The 18,450-nt window shown below is 42.8% G+C and overlaps 1 protein-coding gene across 1 annotated transcript in view; it reads right to left on the bottom strand.

The window, feature by feature from the left end:
- MCAM (melanoma cell adhesion molecule) overlaps window positions 1-18,450 on the bottom strand; it is an 83,271-nt gene that overhangs the window by 37,695 nt on the left and 27,126 nt on the right. Inside the window, exon 2 of the mRNA XM_067470780.1 lies at window positions 1,715-1,842. Within this exon, the coding sequence (XP_067326881.1) occupies window positions 1,715-1,842 (128 nt within the window). The remainder of the gene's footprint in view (window positions 1-1,714; window positions 1,843-18,450) is intronic.

The following is an 18,450-nucleotide window of genomic DNA, read 5'->3' as shown; positions in this document are numbered from 1 at the left end:
ATAGTTCACCTACAATCAAAGAGCATTCTGAACCCCACCAAAGACAGAATTGGGCCAAACTTCTCATACAGAACCCCCATGACCAATACTGTGTTTTCTGATTGTCTTTAGCAACTCCTCTGACACCCTTTTGCGACCCGAGGGGTCCCGACCCCCAGATTGAGAAACACTGTCATAAGGAGCCTTGGCATCCAAAAAACTTGCTGCCTGCCAAAAGAAGTGTTTAACTAGAACTAGGAAACTTTGCCTTCTTCTTTTTGGACTGCAACTCCCCAAATCCTGATGCCAATACTTTGAGATTCTGGGAGTTGCGAACCAAAAAGGAAAGAAGGGATGTTTCCTACCACTTCTTGTAATCATTGACAAACCACAGCTACTTTAATGTCTGGAATTCCATTCCTTCCATTGAGGATTACGCTTGAACAGGACAGGGCTTGCCTTGGAGTGGACATGCACAGACTTGTATGGTTCATTTGACATTGTAATGGCTATTATATACTACCTTAAACTATCAGTTCTAGAATATGTATGTGTATGTATGTATGTGTATATACATATGTGTGTGTGTTTGCCTCTTAAACCAGTGAATACAGTCAATATTTACAGAAAAATAATAGGAAATGCAACATGTCATCTTTGAAGTGGAGAGGGACCACCTACAATTTTCTGCATTCCAACCACCCAATGTTTACTTTTGTGGGAATTCCTTAAACCATGGGTATGATTATTATACTGTAATTCTATGGCTGTAGTAATAATAATAATAATAATAATAATAATGATTATTATTCCTTTTTTGAGAATTGCCACACGGTGGCAGCATTGGGTTTCCTCAGCCAGAAATGTGGCTGTATTATTATTATTATTATTATTATTATTATTATTATTACTACTATTATTAGAAACACAATAAGATGAGTCCGCAGCAGACACTCCGCTGGCTGTTGAATTATTATTATTGTTATTAGAAACACAACAAGATGAGTCCGCAGCAGACACTCCGCTGGCTGTTGAATTATTATTATTGTTATTAGAAACACAACAAGATGAGTCCGCAGCAGACACTCCGCTGGCTGTTGAATTATTATTATTGTTATTAGAAACACAACAAGATGAGTCTGCAGCAGACACTCTGCTGGCTGTTGAATAATAATAATAATAATTATTATTATTATTATTATTATTAGAAACACAACAAGATGAGTCCGCAGCAGACGCTCCGCTGGCTGTTGTATTATTATTATTATTATTATTATTATTGTTATTATTATTATTATTATTATTAGAAACACAACAAGATGAGTCCGCAGCAGACACTCTGCTGGCTGTTGTTGTTGTATTATTATTATTATTATTATTATTATTCCTTTTTTGAGAATTGCCACACGGTGGCAGCATTGGGTTTCCTCAGCCAGAAATGTGTATTCATACTTTTGAACAAAACCACCATCTGGGTTTCATAGGGGAAGCTTTGAGATTATACAGACAGAAACCAACACCAGGAATTAATAGCTGTGGCGGATGTGGCCGTTTCTGTGGGCTGAAATAGTACACAAAATGCCGAAGAGGTGTATAAAGTGAAGCTAGGAAGGATGAAGGTATCATGAAACGGTGCAAGAAAGAGGTGGCGTTACTCGGAAGCTTGCATCCTTTGTCAAGTCCAGTTGCGACCAATATTGGCAAAGCCTCCCTCCAAATCCTGTTTTCAACTCACCACATGCCAGTGGACGTAAGTGTAGTTGGCATTCTCCGGGACGGAGAAACGGCATTCGATGAGAGCCGTCTTCCCAATTTCCGCCTCCACCGTTTCGGGTGTGAAGACTTCCAAATTCCCATGTGCCCCTGAAACAGAGAGACAATGCAAGAAATGAAGAGATGCAGTGACAACAAAAATCCTGCTTCCAAAACGGGATTATTATCATTCTTATTATTCCATAATATTAATATTTTGCTATTATTTTATTTCTATTTCTATTATTATAAACTGATAGCTGCAGGAAATCTTTTAGTGGGACAAGGACTGGAACAGCGACTCGACTGATGGGATTGTTTTATGGTTTTAATAACTGTTTTGATATTTGATGATGCACTGTTTTTAATATGATTTATGTTTAAAGTGTGGTTTTAATGTTGTAGTTATAAGGCATTGAATTTTTGCCATTATCTATGTGTAAACTGCTTTGAGTCCCCTTCAGGGTGAGAAAAGCAGTATATAAATGCTGTAAATAAATAAATAAATAAATAATAATAATAATCTGCTGACCGGAAGGCTAGCAGTTCAAAGTCGTGAGTTGGGGGTGAACTCCTGATTGTCAGTTGTATTATTATTATTATTATTCCATAATCATCCATAAAATGAATATTTTGCAATTATTTTATTTCTATTTCTATTATTGTAAACTGATAGCCGCAGGAAATCCGCTGACCGGAAGGCTGGCAGTTCAAAGTCGTGAGTTGGGGGTGAGCTCTTGATTGTCAGTCGTATTATTATTAATATTCTATAATCATCCATAATATTAATCTATAGGTATAGGTTGTCCCCTGACATTAAGTCCAGTCATGTCTAACTCTGAAGGTGGTGCTCATCTCCTTTTCTAAACCGAAGAGTCGGCGTTGTCCATAGACACCTCCTAGGTCATGTGGCCAGCATGACTAAAAGGAGCGCCATTACCTTCACGCCGGAGCGGTACCTATTGATCTACTCACACTTGCATGTTTTCAAACTGCTAGGTTGGCAGAAGCTAGGGCTGACAGCGGAAGCTCACGCCACTCCCTGGAATTGAACCTGCGACCTTTCTGTCAACAAGCTCAGCAGCTCAGCGCTTTAACCCACTGCGCCACTGGGGGCATAATAATAATAATCCATAATAATCCATACTATTAATATTTTGTTATTATTGTATTTCTATTTCTATTATTGTAAACTGATAGCTGCAGGAAATCTGCTGACTGGAAGGTTGGCAGTTCAAAGTTGTGAGTTGGGGGTGAGCTCCTGATTGTATCTGTCGTATTATTATTATTATTATTATTATTATTCCATAATCATCCATAATATTAATATTTTGCTATTATTCTATTTCTATTTCTATTATTATAAACTGATAGCTGCAGGAAATCTGCTGACCAGAAGGTTGGCAGTTCAAAGTCGTGAGTTGGGGTGAGCTCCTGATTGTCAGTCATATTATTATTATTATTATTATTATTATTCCATAATCTTCCATAATATTAATATTTTGCTATTATTCTATTTCTATTTCTATTATTGTAAACGTACAGCTGCACGAAATCTGCTGACCAGAAGGTTGGCAGTTCAAAGTCGTGAGTTGGGGGTGAGCTCCTGATTGTCAGTCGTATTATTATTAATATTCTATAATCATCCATAATATTAATATATAGGTATAGGTTGTCCACTGACATTAAGTCCAGTCATGTCTGACTCTGAGGGTGGTGCTCATCTCCTTTTCTAAGCCGAAGAGCCGGCGTTGTCCATAGACACCTCCTAGGTCATGTGGTCAGAATGACTACAAGGAGCACCATTACCTTCACACTGGAGAGGTACCTATTGATCTACTCACATTTGCATGTTTTCAAACTGCTAGCTTGGCAGAAGCTAGGGCTGACAACGGAAGCTCACGCCGCTCCCTGGAATCGAACCTGCAACCTTTCGGTCAACAAGCTCAGCAGCTCAGCGCTTTAACCCATTGCGCCACTGGGGGCATAATAATAATCCATAATAATCCACACTATTAATATTTTGCTATTATTTTATTTCTATTTCTATTATTATAAACTGATAGCTGCAGGAAATCTGCTGACCAGAAGGTTGGCAGTTCAAAGTCGTGAGTTGGGGGTGAGCTCCTGATTTTATCTGTCGTATTATTATTATTATTATTATTATTATTATTATTATTCCATAATCATCCATAATATTAATATTTTGCTATTATTGTATTTCTATTTCTATTATTGTAAACTCGTAGCTGCAGGAAATCTGCTGACCGGAAGGCTGGCAGTTCAAAGTCGTGAGTTGGGGGTGAGCTCATGATTGTATCTGTCATATTATTATTATTATTATTATTATTATTATTATTCCATAATCATCCATAATATTAATATTTTGCTATTATTTTATTTCTATTTCTATTATTGTAAACTGATAGCTGCGGGAAATCTGCTGACCGGAAGGCTCGCAGTTCAAAATGATGAGTTGGGGGTGAGCTCCTGATTGTCAGTCGTATTATTATTATTGTTATTATTCCATAATCATCCATAGTATAAATTTTTTGCTATTATTTCTCCCCATTTAACCATTTAAGATATGTAGATGTAAGGTTAAAACACACATTATAATCACCCAAGCCAATAAAAACGTCAATTCAAAATGTATACAAGTGGAGGAAACTACAGGTCCTGATAGCGTAAGGTTAGATTGCGCTCTATCCTACAAAATCCATAGATAAAGAGCAACATATCATGCAAAAAGTTTGCTTCTAGGCGAGTAATTGCACTGGTATCTCCCCACTTATGGCACAAATATGGTCACAACGGAGTAGAAACCCTTCCTATGAGTCACATAACTGGCTTCCTCCCAGAATTTGTCCCTGAGTTTCTATTCTTTTTTGGGGACGGAGGGGAAGAAGAGAGAGGGGAACAGCTGGGCTTCTTCCAAAACGCACAAAGAGCCCATCGCGGCTGTTTCCGTCCATCGCAAGAGGCGGAAACTGGCAGAAATCAACTCTCCAGATGCTGTTTGCAAGGGAACAAACAGGTGGGCAGCCGGAGACGAGGCACAAGGGGGGCATTATTCCGCAAAGGGAAACGCTCCCAAAAGCTATCTGGTTACCAGCCCTTCATCCCAGTCCCATTCCACCCATCGCAGCCGGGATCCCACCATTGCACGGATTCAATTCGCACCGTTATGTTGCTAGGTTGGAGTTGTACTTAATTGCACCGTTGCACATCTGGATACACCACGTATAAGGCTGAGACTCCATTATCTGAAATGTTTCCAACTAGAAGGGTTCTGGATTTGGGACTTTTTGACATATTGGAATATTTACTCTCTCATTTATATATATATATATACACAAACACACATACACACACACACACGCACAAACATACACAGATATGCATACATATATCTATCTATATAAATAAAAATGTAATGTTCGTTTGTGGTATTAACAGAACTCAAAAACCACTGGACGAATTGACACCAATTTTGGACACAAGACACCTAACAATCCAATGAGTGACCATCACTAAAAAAATGATTTTGTCATTTGGGAGTTGTAGTTGCTGGGGTTTATAGTTCACCTACATCCAGAGAGCAATGTGGACTCAAACAATGATGGATCTGGACCAAACTTGGCACAAATATTCCATATGCCCAAATATGAACACCGATGGAGTTTGAGGAAAATAGACCTTGACATTTGAGAGTTGTAGTTACTGGGATTTATAGTTCACCTACAAACTCCCATGACCAATAGAAAATACTGGAAGGGTTTGGTGAGCAGTGTTGTTTGGTTTTGGAGTTATAGTTCACCTACATCCAAAGATGACTGTGGACTCAAACAATGATGGATCTGGACCAAACTCTACACCAGTGGTTCTCAACCTGTGGGTCCCCAGATGTTTTGGCCTCCAATTCCCAGAAATCCTAACAGCTGATAAACTGTCTGGGATTTCTGGGAGTTGTAGGCCAAAACACCTGGGGACCCACAGGTTGAGAACCATTGCTCTATATGAATACTCAATATGCCCAAATGTGAACACTGGTGGAGTTTGGGGAAAATAGAATCTTCACATTTGGGAGTTGTAGTTGCTGGAATTTATAGTTCACCTACAGTCAAAGAGCATTCTGAACCCCACCAACAATAGAATTGGGTCAAACACCCCACATGGCAATGTGTGGCAGGGGATGGCTAGTATAGACACATACACACACACACACACACACATCTATCTATCTATCTATCTATCATCTATCTATCTAAATAAAAATGTAATATTTGTTTGTGGGATTAGCATAACTCAAAAACCACTGGACGAATTGACACCAAATTTGGATACAATAGACAGGTCAGGCCAACGAATGACCATCACTCATTAAAACGCTGAAAAACACAACAGAGGGGACTTAAAAAGCCAAAAAACCACAGTACAATGCATGCACAAAACCACATATATACAAATATACACATATATACACACACACAAAACACATATACACAGACTGGGCCACAGCAACGTGTGGCAGGGGATGGCTAGTCTATATCAATAAAAATGTAATGTTCATTTGTGGGATTAACAGAACTCAAAAACCACTGGGGGAATTCACACCAAATTTGGACACAAGTCACCTAACAACCGAATGTATGTCCTTCACTCCAAAAAAATTGGGAGTTGTACTTGTCATTTGGGTGTTGTAGTTCCTGGGATTTATAGTTCACCTACAATCAAAGAGCATTCTGAACTCCACCAACGATGGAACTGAACCAAACTCCCCACACAGAACTCCCATGACCAACAGAAAATACTGGGAGGGTTTGGTGGGCATTGACCTTGAGTTTTGGAGTTGTAGTTCATCTACATCCAGAGATCACTGTGGACTCAAACAATGATGGATCTAGACCAAACTCTACAAGAATACTCAATATGCCCAAATGTGAACACTGGTGGAGTTTGGGGAAAATAGAATCTTGACATTTGGGAGTTGTAGTTGCTGGGATTTATAGTTCACCTACAGTCAAAGAGTATTTTGAAGATAGAATTGGGCCAAACCTCCCATACAGAAACCCCATGTGGGCCACAGCAACGCATGGCAGGGGACGGCTAGTACACACACATACAAAGACACACACACATCTATTTATCTATCTATCTATCTATCTATCTATCTATCTATGTAAATAAATAAAAGTAATATTTGTTTGTGGGATTAGCATAACTCAAAAACCACTGGACCAAATTTGGACACAATACACTTGTCAGGTTTTTCAAGTTATGTGAAAAAATATAACTTAACATCTAAATTTAAACTAAACATAACCTATCAAATAAATTATATCTAACATAAAGCAAAACATCAAACAGCAGCACCCATTTACCGGAATCAACTAGGTTCATTAGGCCATGCAAGTTTTAATGTCCCTGAATGTGTTTGTGGGCCTCTCTCCAATGCATTTGATGGTATTCTTCCCTTATGTTGATGAACTGCTGACCTGAGGGTTGGCAGTTCAAATCTGTGGGACACTTAGCCCTAGCTCCTGCCAACCTAGCAGTTCGAAAACATGCAAATGTGAGTATCATAGAATCCTAGAATCAAAGAGTTGGAAGAGACCTCATGGGCCATCCAGTTCAACCTCCTGCCAAGCAGGAATATTGCATTCAAATCACCCCTGACAGATGGCCATCCAGCCTCTGTTTAAAAGCTTTCAAAGAAGGAGCCTCCACCACACTCCGGGGCAGAGAGTTCCATTGCTGAACAGCTCTCACAGTCAGGAAGTTCTTCCTCATGTTCAGATGGAATCTCCTCTCTTGTAGTTTGAAGCCATTGTTCTGCGTCCTAGTCTCCAAGGAAGCAGAAAACAAGCTTGCTCCCTCCTCCCTGTGGCTTCCTCTCACATATTTATACATGGCTATCATGTCTCCTCTCAACCTTCTCTTCTTCAGGCTAAACATGCCCAGCTCCTTAAGCCGCTCCTCATAGGGCTTGTTCTCCAGACCGTTGATCATTTGTGTCGCCCTCCTCTGGACACATCCCAGCTTGTCGATATCTCTCTTGAATTGTGGTGCCCAGAATTGGACACAATATTCCAGGTGTGGTCTAACCAGAGCGGAATAGAGCATGGGGAGCATGACTTCCCTAGATCTAGACACTATACTCCTATTGATGAGGCCAAAATCCCATTGGCTTTTTTTGCCGCCACATCACATTGTTGGCTCATGTTTAACTTGTTGTCCACGAGGACTCCAAGATCTTTTTCACACATACTGCTCTCAGATCAATAGGTACAGCTTTGGCAGGAAAAGGCAAAAAGACACTTCTAACAGTCATGCCAGCCACATGACCATGAGGTGTCTATGGACAACACAGGCTCCTTGGCTTGGAAATGGAAAAGAGCACCTTCCTCAGAGATAAACACTGCCTCCAGAGCTGGAAATGAAAGGAGAAGCCTTGTTCTGTGTATTTGTGTCTCATTTTATTTCAAGCCATCGAATGTTTATATGCTCCCCGTCTTTTCTGTTTTGGTCTAATAAAGACAGCACTTCCATATGGACTTCCCATTTGTGTGAAAGAAGTCAAGGAAACATTCCCAGCCAGATGCTTCTGGGAAGACCAGCATTAAATCGATTTTGGGATTTTCGTCCCAACGCTGGGCTGGAAACAGAGATGGAAACAGAAAACGGCATTAAAAGTGCTATTTTTAAAATATTAAATATTAAAACACAATTAAGTCAGGAGCAATTTGAAACCGCGAGTAATAAAAAGGGCAGCCCCCCCACTCAGGAAGCCTCCCTTCCTTGCAGCAAAGCAGCTGCTAAAAGCAGGCACGAAGGGAAACGTCTCTGGAGGATCGGATTTCGGCATGGAAGCAAGAACCGGGTTTGCCCCTGGCGCCCGACACAAGGCTTATCAAACTATCAACTTGCATTCGCAAAACAGGAATATTTGTTTCAGGGTGCATCTACACTGCAGAATTAATGTAGTTTGGCACCACTTGAACTGCTGCAGCTCAATGCGATGGAATCCTAGGAGTTGCAGTTCCCCATGTTCAATCTTTACAGCCTTCTCTGCCAAAGAGGGCTGGTGCCTCACCAAACTACAACTCCCATGATTAATGTGCCCTGCTGCCTACCATTGCATATATCAGAACAGGATGATGGGCGTTGTGGTATAAAAAGTCATTATGTCCAGGCTCTGATAACAAAGTTTTCACCATTTCAACACAAATAAGGATGAGTTGCAGAGGACACTAGATATATAGGTTGGATAGATAAAGGTAAGGAAAGGTAAAGGTTTCCCCTTGACATTAAGTCTAGTCGAGTCCGACTCTGGGGAGTGGTGCTCATCTCCATTTCTAACTCACAGAATCATACACACATAGCATATTTTTTACTTTTATTATGTGTATCGATAGATATAGCTGGCTAAAAGGAGTGTATATGCTTTCTGTTTATCCTCTCTGTGTCTTGTTCTTGGAGCACACTCAGTAATTGATTCTAGAGGCAGCTGCAGTTTCCCTTGCCTATTGTAGGCAGGCACATACGGCTGCAGTCGTATTATGATTCCTCCTTGTGGGGAGAAGGGTGGGATAGAAGCATATAGAATCATAGAATCAAAGAGTTGGAAGAGATCTCATGGGCCATCCAGTCCAACCCCATTCTGCCAAGAAGCAGGAATATTGCATTCAAATCTCCCCTGACAGATAGCCATCCAGCCTCTGTTTAAAAGCTTCCAAAGAAGGAGCCTCCACCACACTCCGGGGCAGAGAGTTCCACTGCTGAACGGCTCTCACAGTCAGGAAGTTCTTCCTCATGTTCAGATGGAATCTCCTTTCTTGTAGTTTGAAGCCATTGTTCCGCGTCCTAGTCTCCAAGGAAGCAGAAAACAAGCTTGCTCCCTCCTCCCTGTGGCTTCCTCTCACATATTTATACATGGCTATCATATCTCCTCTCAGCCTTCTCTTCTTCAGGCTAAACATGCCCAGCTCCTTAAGCCGCTCCTCGTAGGGCTTGTTCTCCAGACCCTTGATCATTTTAGTCACTCTCCTCTGGACACATTCCAGCTTGTCAATATCTCTCTTGAATTGTGGTGCCCAGAATTGGACACAATATTCCAGGTGCGGTCTAACCAAAGCAGAATAGAGGGGAACAACAACAACAACAACAACAACAAGGCTGGGCTTTAGCACAGCAGGTTAAACCACCAGCTGCGAAGTCTTTCCAAATGTTTCTGCAAACCAAATTATGGTAATGCTGGAAAAATACAAAGGGAGGGATTTGGTCCCTCTGAGACTTAATTCAGAGCTTTGTGGAGATTTTTTAAATAAGAGTCTGGATGGCCATCTACTGGGAGGGCTCAGAATGTGTCTTTCTGAAGAAGGTTGGACTGGATGGCCTCTGGGGGTCCCGTCCAATTTTAGGAGTTGTCTGAACTCATTTCTCTGCCGAAAGGGAAGACTTGCCTTTGGGCTGAAACTAGATCTCCTCTGCAAAAATGAACCAGAACGAAACCCTGCTGAGTTGACGGTTCTTCACCGGGCCCCCTTTGATACACCCTAAAAATATCCCAAGGGGTTCAAGAGGAACGAACGAATGCAAAGGTGAGCTGGCGGTTGGGCGTCTTCCCGGCTTGCAAACTAATGGAGGCTCTGGCTGGAATCCAGAAGAGAAGTAATGGGTACGAATCGATCAGATGCAAGGCTTGGGCCCCGGGGAGAGGAGGTGGAAAGCTACAGCATCCTGTAACGACATATAAAACAGAGGAACCGGACCGAGGGGAGAAGGAGACCGTGGCCATAAAGGATCTCCTTCGTTCCCGAAGGAAAAAAAGTATTCCTCAAGGATGGTTGTCCCCATTCCCAAGGTTAGGATGGGATCACGTCTGCCTTTTTTTGCTGCGTCAGCCAAAGCATGTCATTAAACGGATTGAAGAACTGGCACCGTATAGTCAGGACTTTGGAAACACATCCAATGCATTTGGGTGCATTCATCCGATTCGTGGCACAAAACGAAATGCAAAAAAAGTATTAATACTATCTAAGTAAGGGGATTGTCATCAGGAATGGGACACGGCTAAAGACCCATTCAGTGCAGGAAACTGCCTTTGGGGTGATGTCATAGATATTTGGCACAAAAGGTACAAGATCAGAAGCGTTGGAGCCGATGGGAAAGACAAGAGAAATTCTTAGGAAATTCGCAGGGTTCCGTCCTGGGCCCGGTCCTGTTCAACATCTTTATTAATGACTTAGATGAAGGGCTAGAAGGCATGATCATCAAGTTTGCAGACAACACCAAATTGGGAGGGATAGCCAATAGTCCAGAGGACAGGAGCAGAATTCAAAACGATCTTGACAGATTAAAGAGATGGGCCAAAACTAACAAAATGAAGTTCAACAGTGACAAATGCAAGATACTCCACTTTGGCAGAAAAAATGAAATGCAAAGATACAGAATGGGGGACGCCTGGCTCGAGAGCAGTACGTGTGAAAAAGATCTTGGAATCCTCGTGGACAACAAGTTAAACATGAGCCAACAATGTGATGTGGCGGCAAAAAAAGCCAATGGGATTTTGGCCTGCATCAATAGGAGCATAGTGTCTAGATCTAAGGAAGTAATGCTACCCCTCTATTCTGCTTTGGTTAGACCACATCTGGAATATTGTGTCCAATTCTGGGCACCACAATTCAAGAGAGATATTGACAAGCTGGAATGTGTCCAGAGGAGGGCGACTAAAATGATCAAGAGTCTGGAGAACAAGCCCTATGAGGAGCGGCTTAGGGAACTGGGCATGTTTAGCCTGAAGAAGAGAAGGCGGAGAGGAGATATGATAGCCATGTATAAATATGTGAGAGCAAGCCACAGGGAGGAGGGAGCAAGCTTGTTTTCTGCTTCCTTGGAGACTAGGACGCGGAACAATGGCTTCAAACTACAAGAGAGGAGATTCAATCTGAACATGAGGAAGAACTTCCTGACTGTGAGAGCCGTTCAGCAGTGGAACTCTCTGCCCCGGAGTGTGGTGGAGGCTCCTTCTTTGGAAGCTTTTAAGCAGAGGCTGGATGGCCATCTGTCAGGGGTGATTTGAATGCAATATTCCTGCTTCTTGGATGGCCCATGAGGTCTCTTCCAACTCTTTGATTCTATGATCCTATGATTCTATGAAATGCTTTGCTTAGCAAACAGAGGTGACAGGTGAAGGCTACCAAATTCTGAGCTGGAACTAAGACAAGTCCGAAACTAAGACAAGTCAACCCCGCATTTTGGACTTTAGGAGAGCTGACTTCCAAAAAATGAAGGAAATACTGAGCAGCATTCCGTGGACACAAATACTAAAAGACAAGGGAGTTATGGATGGATGGGAGTTTTTCAAGAGTGAAATACTCAAGGTGCAATTGCAAACAGTGCCAACAAAGAGAAAAAATAGGACAAGTGCAAAGAAGTCAGAATGGATGTCCAAAGAACTTCTAACTGTGCTGAGACACAAAAGAGACATGCACAAGAAGTGGAAAGAGGGAGATTACAATATTATATTACAATATAATGGTGTGGTACAATATAGTAATATATGATACTGATATTGTGCTATGCTAATAATATAATGTATTGTGTGTATATATATCTTGTAAGCTGCTCTGAGTCCCCTTCGGGGTGAGAAGGGCAGCATATAAATGTTGTAAATAAAAAAAGATAAAGTTTTCCCCTGAGATTAAGTCCCGTTGTGTCCATCTCTGGGGGTTGGTGCTCATCTCCATTTCTAAGCTGAAGACCCGGCATTGTCCATAGACACCTCCAAGGTCATGTGGTCGGCATGACTGCATAGAGCACAGTTACCTTCACGCTGGAGCAATACCTATTGATTTACTCACATTTGCATGTTTTCGAACTGCTAGGTTGGCAGAAACTGGGGCTGACAGCAGAAGCTCACGCTGCTCCCTGGATTCGAACCTGCGACCTTTCGGTCAACAAGCTCAGCAGCTCAGTGGTTTAACCCACTTAAGGATTGGAAAAATGATGGATAAATTAACTATTGTTTATTTGATGTAACACTCCTGGAATATAGCAATATATAATACTGATATTGTGCTATGCTAATAATATAATATATTGTATGTATGTATGTATGTATGTATGAGGAGCCCCCGGTGGCGCAGTGGGTTAAAGCACTGAGCTGCTGAGCTTGTTGATCGAAAGGTCGCAGGTTCGATTTCGGGGAGCGGCGTGAGGTTCCGCTGTCAGCTCTAGCTTCTGCCAACCTAGCAGTTCGAAAACATACAAATGTGAGTAGATCAATAGGTACCGCTCCGGCAGGAAGGTAATGGCGCTCCATGCAGTCATGCCGGCCTCCATGACCTTGGAGGTGTCTCCGGACAACGCTGGCTCTTCGGCTTAGAAATAGAGATGAGCACCACACCCCAGAGTCAGACATGACTGGACTTAATGTCAGGGGAAAACCTTTACCTTTTATGTATGTATGTGTATGTGTATGTGTGTGTGTGTATTGATCTTGTAGAAACAATATCATACGAAAGCTAACTGGCACAACCTGGGGATCACAACCAGACACAGTGAAGGCATCTGCCCTTGTGCTGTGCTACTCTGCTGCTGAGTCTGCATGCCCAGTGTGGAACACATCTCACCACACTAAAACAGTGGATGTGGCTCTTAATGAGACATGCCGCATTATCACGGGGTGTCTGCGCCCCACACCACTGGAGAAATTATACTGCTTAGCCGGTATTGCACCACCTGACATCCCCCGGGAAGTATCAGCCAATAGTGAAAGGACCAAAGCAGTGACATCTCCCAGCACGTCAACGACTTAAATCTAGACATAGTTTTCCAAGATCGACAGAGACACTCGCTGGAACACCTCAGCAAGCGAGAGTCCAAAAGTGGCAGGTTCAAACTCAGAACCTCAACCAATGGCTGATACCAAATGAGAGACTCCCCCCTGGGCACACAGAGGACTGGGCGACTTGGACTGAGCTCTGGCACCACAAGATGCAGAGCCAACCTCAAGAAATGGGGCCACAAAGTGGAATCCTTGACATGTGAGTGTGGACAGGAGCAAACCACTGACCACCTGCTGCAATGCAACCTGAGCCCTGCCACATGCACAATGGAGGACCTCCTTGCGGCAACACCAGAGGCACTCCAAGTGGTCAGATACTGGTCAAAGGACATTTAATCAACTACCAAACTCACAAATTTTGTATTTTGTATTTTTATATTTTGTCTGTTTGTTTGCTTTGTTCTGTTAGAAATGTAATATAATTGACTAGTTGCTGATGACGCGATAAATAAATATTGATCTTGTAACCCCCTTTGAGTCCGCTTCAGGGAGAGAAGGGTAGCATATAAATGCCAATAATAAATAAATAGATAATAATAATAATTGTAGTCCAAAATGTAATATTTCCATTACGTTTTGACCATTTCAGATCAGCGAAGCAACAGGGTTAGGAAAGGTAAGAAGCCTTCGCTGAGCTGCAGTAACATAGGAAATCCTTAATGGACTACGATCCGGTGGAGATAAGGAGCTCCGTCTCCGCCCGAGAGAGACAGAGAAAAGGATGAAGCCCTCTTTCCGAACGGCTCCTGCCACCCCATTAACTGTAATGCAGGATCGATATCCCCTACATTTAGCCGTAAAGCCATTACAAACCTCCACCGCAGCAAAACTATTCCTGTCTCAAGGTCGAGGAGTCTTATAAGCCTATGAAAATCCCCCCGTTTTCCAAGAAATTGCTCACTTGGCAACCTCAGCCGGCAGGTTGTGCGTATCAGTGAAATTTGGTTGGAGATCTCATATATTTTGATACAGATCCCAGTCCCAAACCTGAGTAGCATATTTGAAAACTCGGAAAACGGTCAAAAGCAAACTTCCTGAACGTTAGGAAACAATTTTCAGCTTATGTCATCTGAATATCATAGTGTGGACTTTAAAGGAGTTATCCAAGGTGCTGAACTTGTTTTGGTTCCCTGGTTTGCTACCTTGGAGAGCTCTGTTTGAATCTGGATGCATTTCCTCTGCTGTCAGTGCCGGTACGGAAGAAAAGACTGCTGATTCTTCAATTAGCCTTATTAAATTAGACTTTAATGACCCTTGAGCATGCTGGGAAATGGCTAAGTAATACATTTAGATGCTCAGTTGTGATAAATACAACCTCAATCCTTTGAAAATTGTCTCCAGCCTACACAGAGGTGAAGGAAGAGTACAGCCAATGGGTTTCATATCAACCTTAAATCCTAGTTTCATGGTCCTCGAAGGCTCTCCAAAGTCCTCCCAAGCCATTCCCAACATCACAATATATAGGAATGCCTTCCAGGTACATTTCTTTTCAGAGTGGCAAGCACAGATATCTGGATACGTGAATGGAGTGGTAGTACTGGCCATCTTTGATGGAGAGGAGACTTGGCACATGGTTACGCAAGCCATATCTAATCTGGGATCGAATGGAAACTTTGCTCGTTCCTTTGTAGGGTTAAAATAAGATATCCAACCCAACAGCAAAGTAAGAAATGCTACAGGACTCTTCATCAGGCTGAAAGAGAGCCAAGTCATCAAAATCTCTTCTTTGCCGGATCAATTTTAAATCAGGGCAAACTGTACTGTTATGGAAGATAAGGGTGAGGCTTGAGGAGCTGGAGATGTTTAGTTTGGAGAAGGATGAAAGGGGGTGTGATAGCCATGTTTCAGTGTTGAGAAGGAGGTCCCATCTTAGCTTAGAGAAGAGAAGGATGAAAGGGGATGTGATAGTTTCAGTGTTGAAAATGAGGTCCCATTGAGGAGGACACAAGGTTGTTTATGCTGCTCCTTCTGTTCTCCAAGGTAAGATGGGACCTTCTCAACACTGAAACATGGCTATCACACCTCCTTTCATCCTTCATTTCAGCCTGATGAAGAGTCCCGTGGATTCAGTGTTGGGAAGGAGGTCCCATCGAGGAGGACACAATGGACCTGTGGATTCAAACTCAAGGAAAAAAGCTCCAGAAACTAGGACACAATGGAGCCATGGATTCAAACTCATGGAAGAAAGATTCCACCTAAACATTAAGAAGAACATCCTGATGGTAAGAGTGGAACTTGATGCGGTCTCCAAGAGTCCAGTGAAGCCCCTTCTCTAGAAATTTTCAAACTGAAGCTGGATGGGCATCTGTCAGGAGGGCTTTCCTTGTGTCTTCCTGGTGATATTTAGCTTGGAGAAGAGAAGGATGAAAGGAGATGTGACAGTTCCAGTGTTAGGAAGGAAGTCTCATCAAGGAGGAAACAGGCTTGTTTTCTGCTACTCCAGAAACTAGGACACAATGGAGTCATGGATTCAAACTCATGGAAGAAAGAGTCCACCTAAACATTTAGAACGTCTTGATGGTAAGACAGTGGAACTTGCTGCGGTCTCCAAGAGTCCAGTGAAGTCACTTCTCTGGAAGTTTTCAATCTGAAGCTGGATGGGCATCTGTCAGGAGGGCTTTCATTGTGTCTTCCTGGTGATATTTAGCTTGGAAAGGAGAAGGATGAAAGGAGATGTGAGAGTTTCAGTGTTGGGAAGGAGGTCCCATCGAGGAGGACACAATGGACCGGTGGATTCAAACTCAAGGAAAAAAGATTCCACTTAAACGTTAAGAAGACCATCCAGATGGTATGACAGTGGAACCTGATGTGGTCACAGAGTCCAGTGATGTCATTTCTCTGGAAGTTTCCAAACTGAAACAAGATGGGTATCTGTCAGGAGGGCTTTCATTGTGTCTTCCTGGTGATATTTAGCTTGGAGAAGAAAAGGATGAAAGGGGATGTGATAGTTTCAGTGTTAGGAAGGAGGTCTCATCAAGGAGGAAACAGTCTTGTTTTCTGCTGCTCCAGAAACTGGGACGCAATGGAGCTACGGATTCAAACTCAAGAAAAAAGATTCCACCTAAACATTAAGAAGAACGTCCTGATGGTAAGACAGTGGAACTTGTTGTGGTTTCCAAAAGTCCAGTGAAGTAATTCCTCTGGAAGTTTTCAAACTGAAGCTGAATGGGCATCTGTCAGAAGGGCTTTCATTGTGTCTTCCTGGTGATATTTAGCTTGGAGAAGAGAAGGATGAAAGGGGATGTGATATTTTCAGTGTTGGGAAGGAGGTCCCATTGAGGAGGACACAATGGAGCCGTGGATTCAAACTCAAGGAAAAGAGATTCCACCTAAACATTAAGAAGAACGTCCGGATGGTATGACAGTGGAACCTGATGAGATCACAGTGAAGTCATTTCTCTGGAAGTTTTCAAACTGAAACAAGATGGGCATCTGTCAGAAGGGCTTTCATTGTGTCTTCCTGGAGATATTTAACTTGGAGGAGAGAAGAATGAAAGGAGATAAGATAGTTTCAGTGTTGGGAAGGAGGTCCCATCGAGAAGGACACAATGGAGCCATGGATTCAAACTTAAGGGAAAAAAGATTCCACCTAAACATTAAGAAGAACGTCCGGATGGTATGTCAGTGGAACCTGATGTGGTCACAGAGTCCAGTGAAGTTATTTATTTATTTATTATTTCGGGTTTTTATATCCCGTCCTATCCCAACCTCCGTAGAGGGACTCAGGATGCCCAACAAAAGGAAGTTTTCAAACTGAAGCTGGATGGCCATCTGTCTGGAGGACTTTGTCTTCCTGCCTAGGTCTCTTCCATGTGATTTATTTATTTACTTCATTTAAATACCGCTTTTCTCAGCCCTTAGGCGACTCAAAGCGGTTAACAACAGCAATTTCAATACACACATTACAAAACCATTGGAGCATTTAAAAACAAAAACATAACAGGGTTGTTGTAGGTTTTTTCGGGCTGTATGGCCATGGTCTAGAAGCATTCTCTCCTGACGTTTCGCCTGCACTTTGGCAAGCATCCTCATAACAATTAAACATCAATATGACAAATCATTCACGTCTCATCAATAGAATCAGAATCCAATCTCATCATCCGTTATTCTGTATTCCTATAATCAATTCCACTGCCTAATCGAATGCCTGTTCGAACAACCAGGTCTTCACTTTCCTCCGAAATGCCAATAAGGAGGGGGCCGATCTGATATCTGTAGGAAGGGCGTTCCACGGCCGAGGGGCCACCACTGAGAAGGCCCTGTCTCTCATCCCCGCCAGGTGTGCCTGTGATGCCGGCGGGACTGAGAGCAGGGCCTCCCCAGATGATCTTAATGTCCTGGCTGGTTCATAGGAGGAGATGCGTTCGGACAGGTAAGTCGGGCCAGAACCGTTTAGGGCTTTATAGGCTAAAGCCAGCACTTTGAAGTGTGCTCGGTAGCAAATTGGCAACCAGTGGAGCTGGCACAACAGAGGAGTTGTATGCTCCCTGAGTGCCGCTCCTGTTAGCATCCTGGCTGCCGAGCATTGGACCATTTGAAGCTTCCGAGCAGTCTTCAAAGGCAACCCCACGTAGAGAGTGTTGCAGTAGTCTATACGGGATGTAACCAGGGCGTGGACTACTGTGGCCAAGTCAGACTTCCCAAGGTATTGTCAGACTTCCCAATTCATTGTCATGCCAGGTTTCTGGACGCCGGGTGGCTCTTTGCGAAGCCTGACTCAGTGCCATCAGAGGACACTTTTGCCAGGGTTGATGTCAGAAGACCAGGTCGCCAATGCGCCCCTCGTTCATCCTTGGCACCGACGGCTTCCTGCGATCTTGGTGAGCTCACGGCCCAGGAATGCCCAGCACGCGCCCGGCCGGCACAAG

Source organism: Anolis sagrei, chromosome 7, assembly GCF_037176765.1.
Source record: "Anolis sagrei isolate rAnoSag1 chromosome 7, rAnoSag1.mat, whole genome shotgun sequence".
In the NCBI taxonomy this organism is placed as follows: Eukaryota; Metazoa; Chordata; class Lepidosauria; order Squamata; family Dactyloidae; genus Anolis; species Anolis sagrei.
The sequence above is the reverse complement of the archived record's forward strand: the minus strand, read 5'-3'. Positions and strand labels throughout refer to the sequence as shown.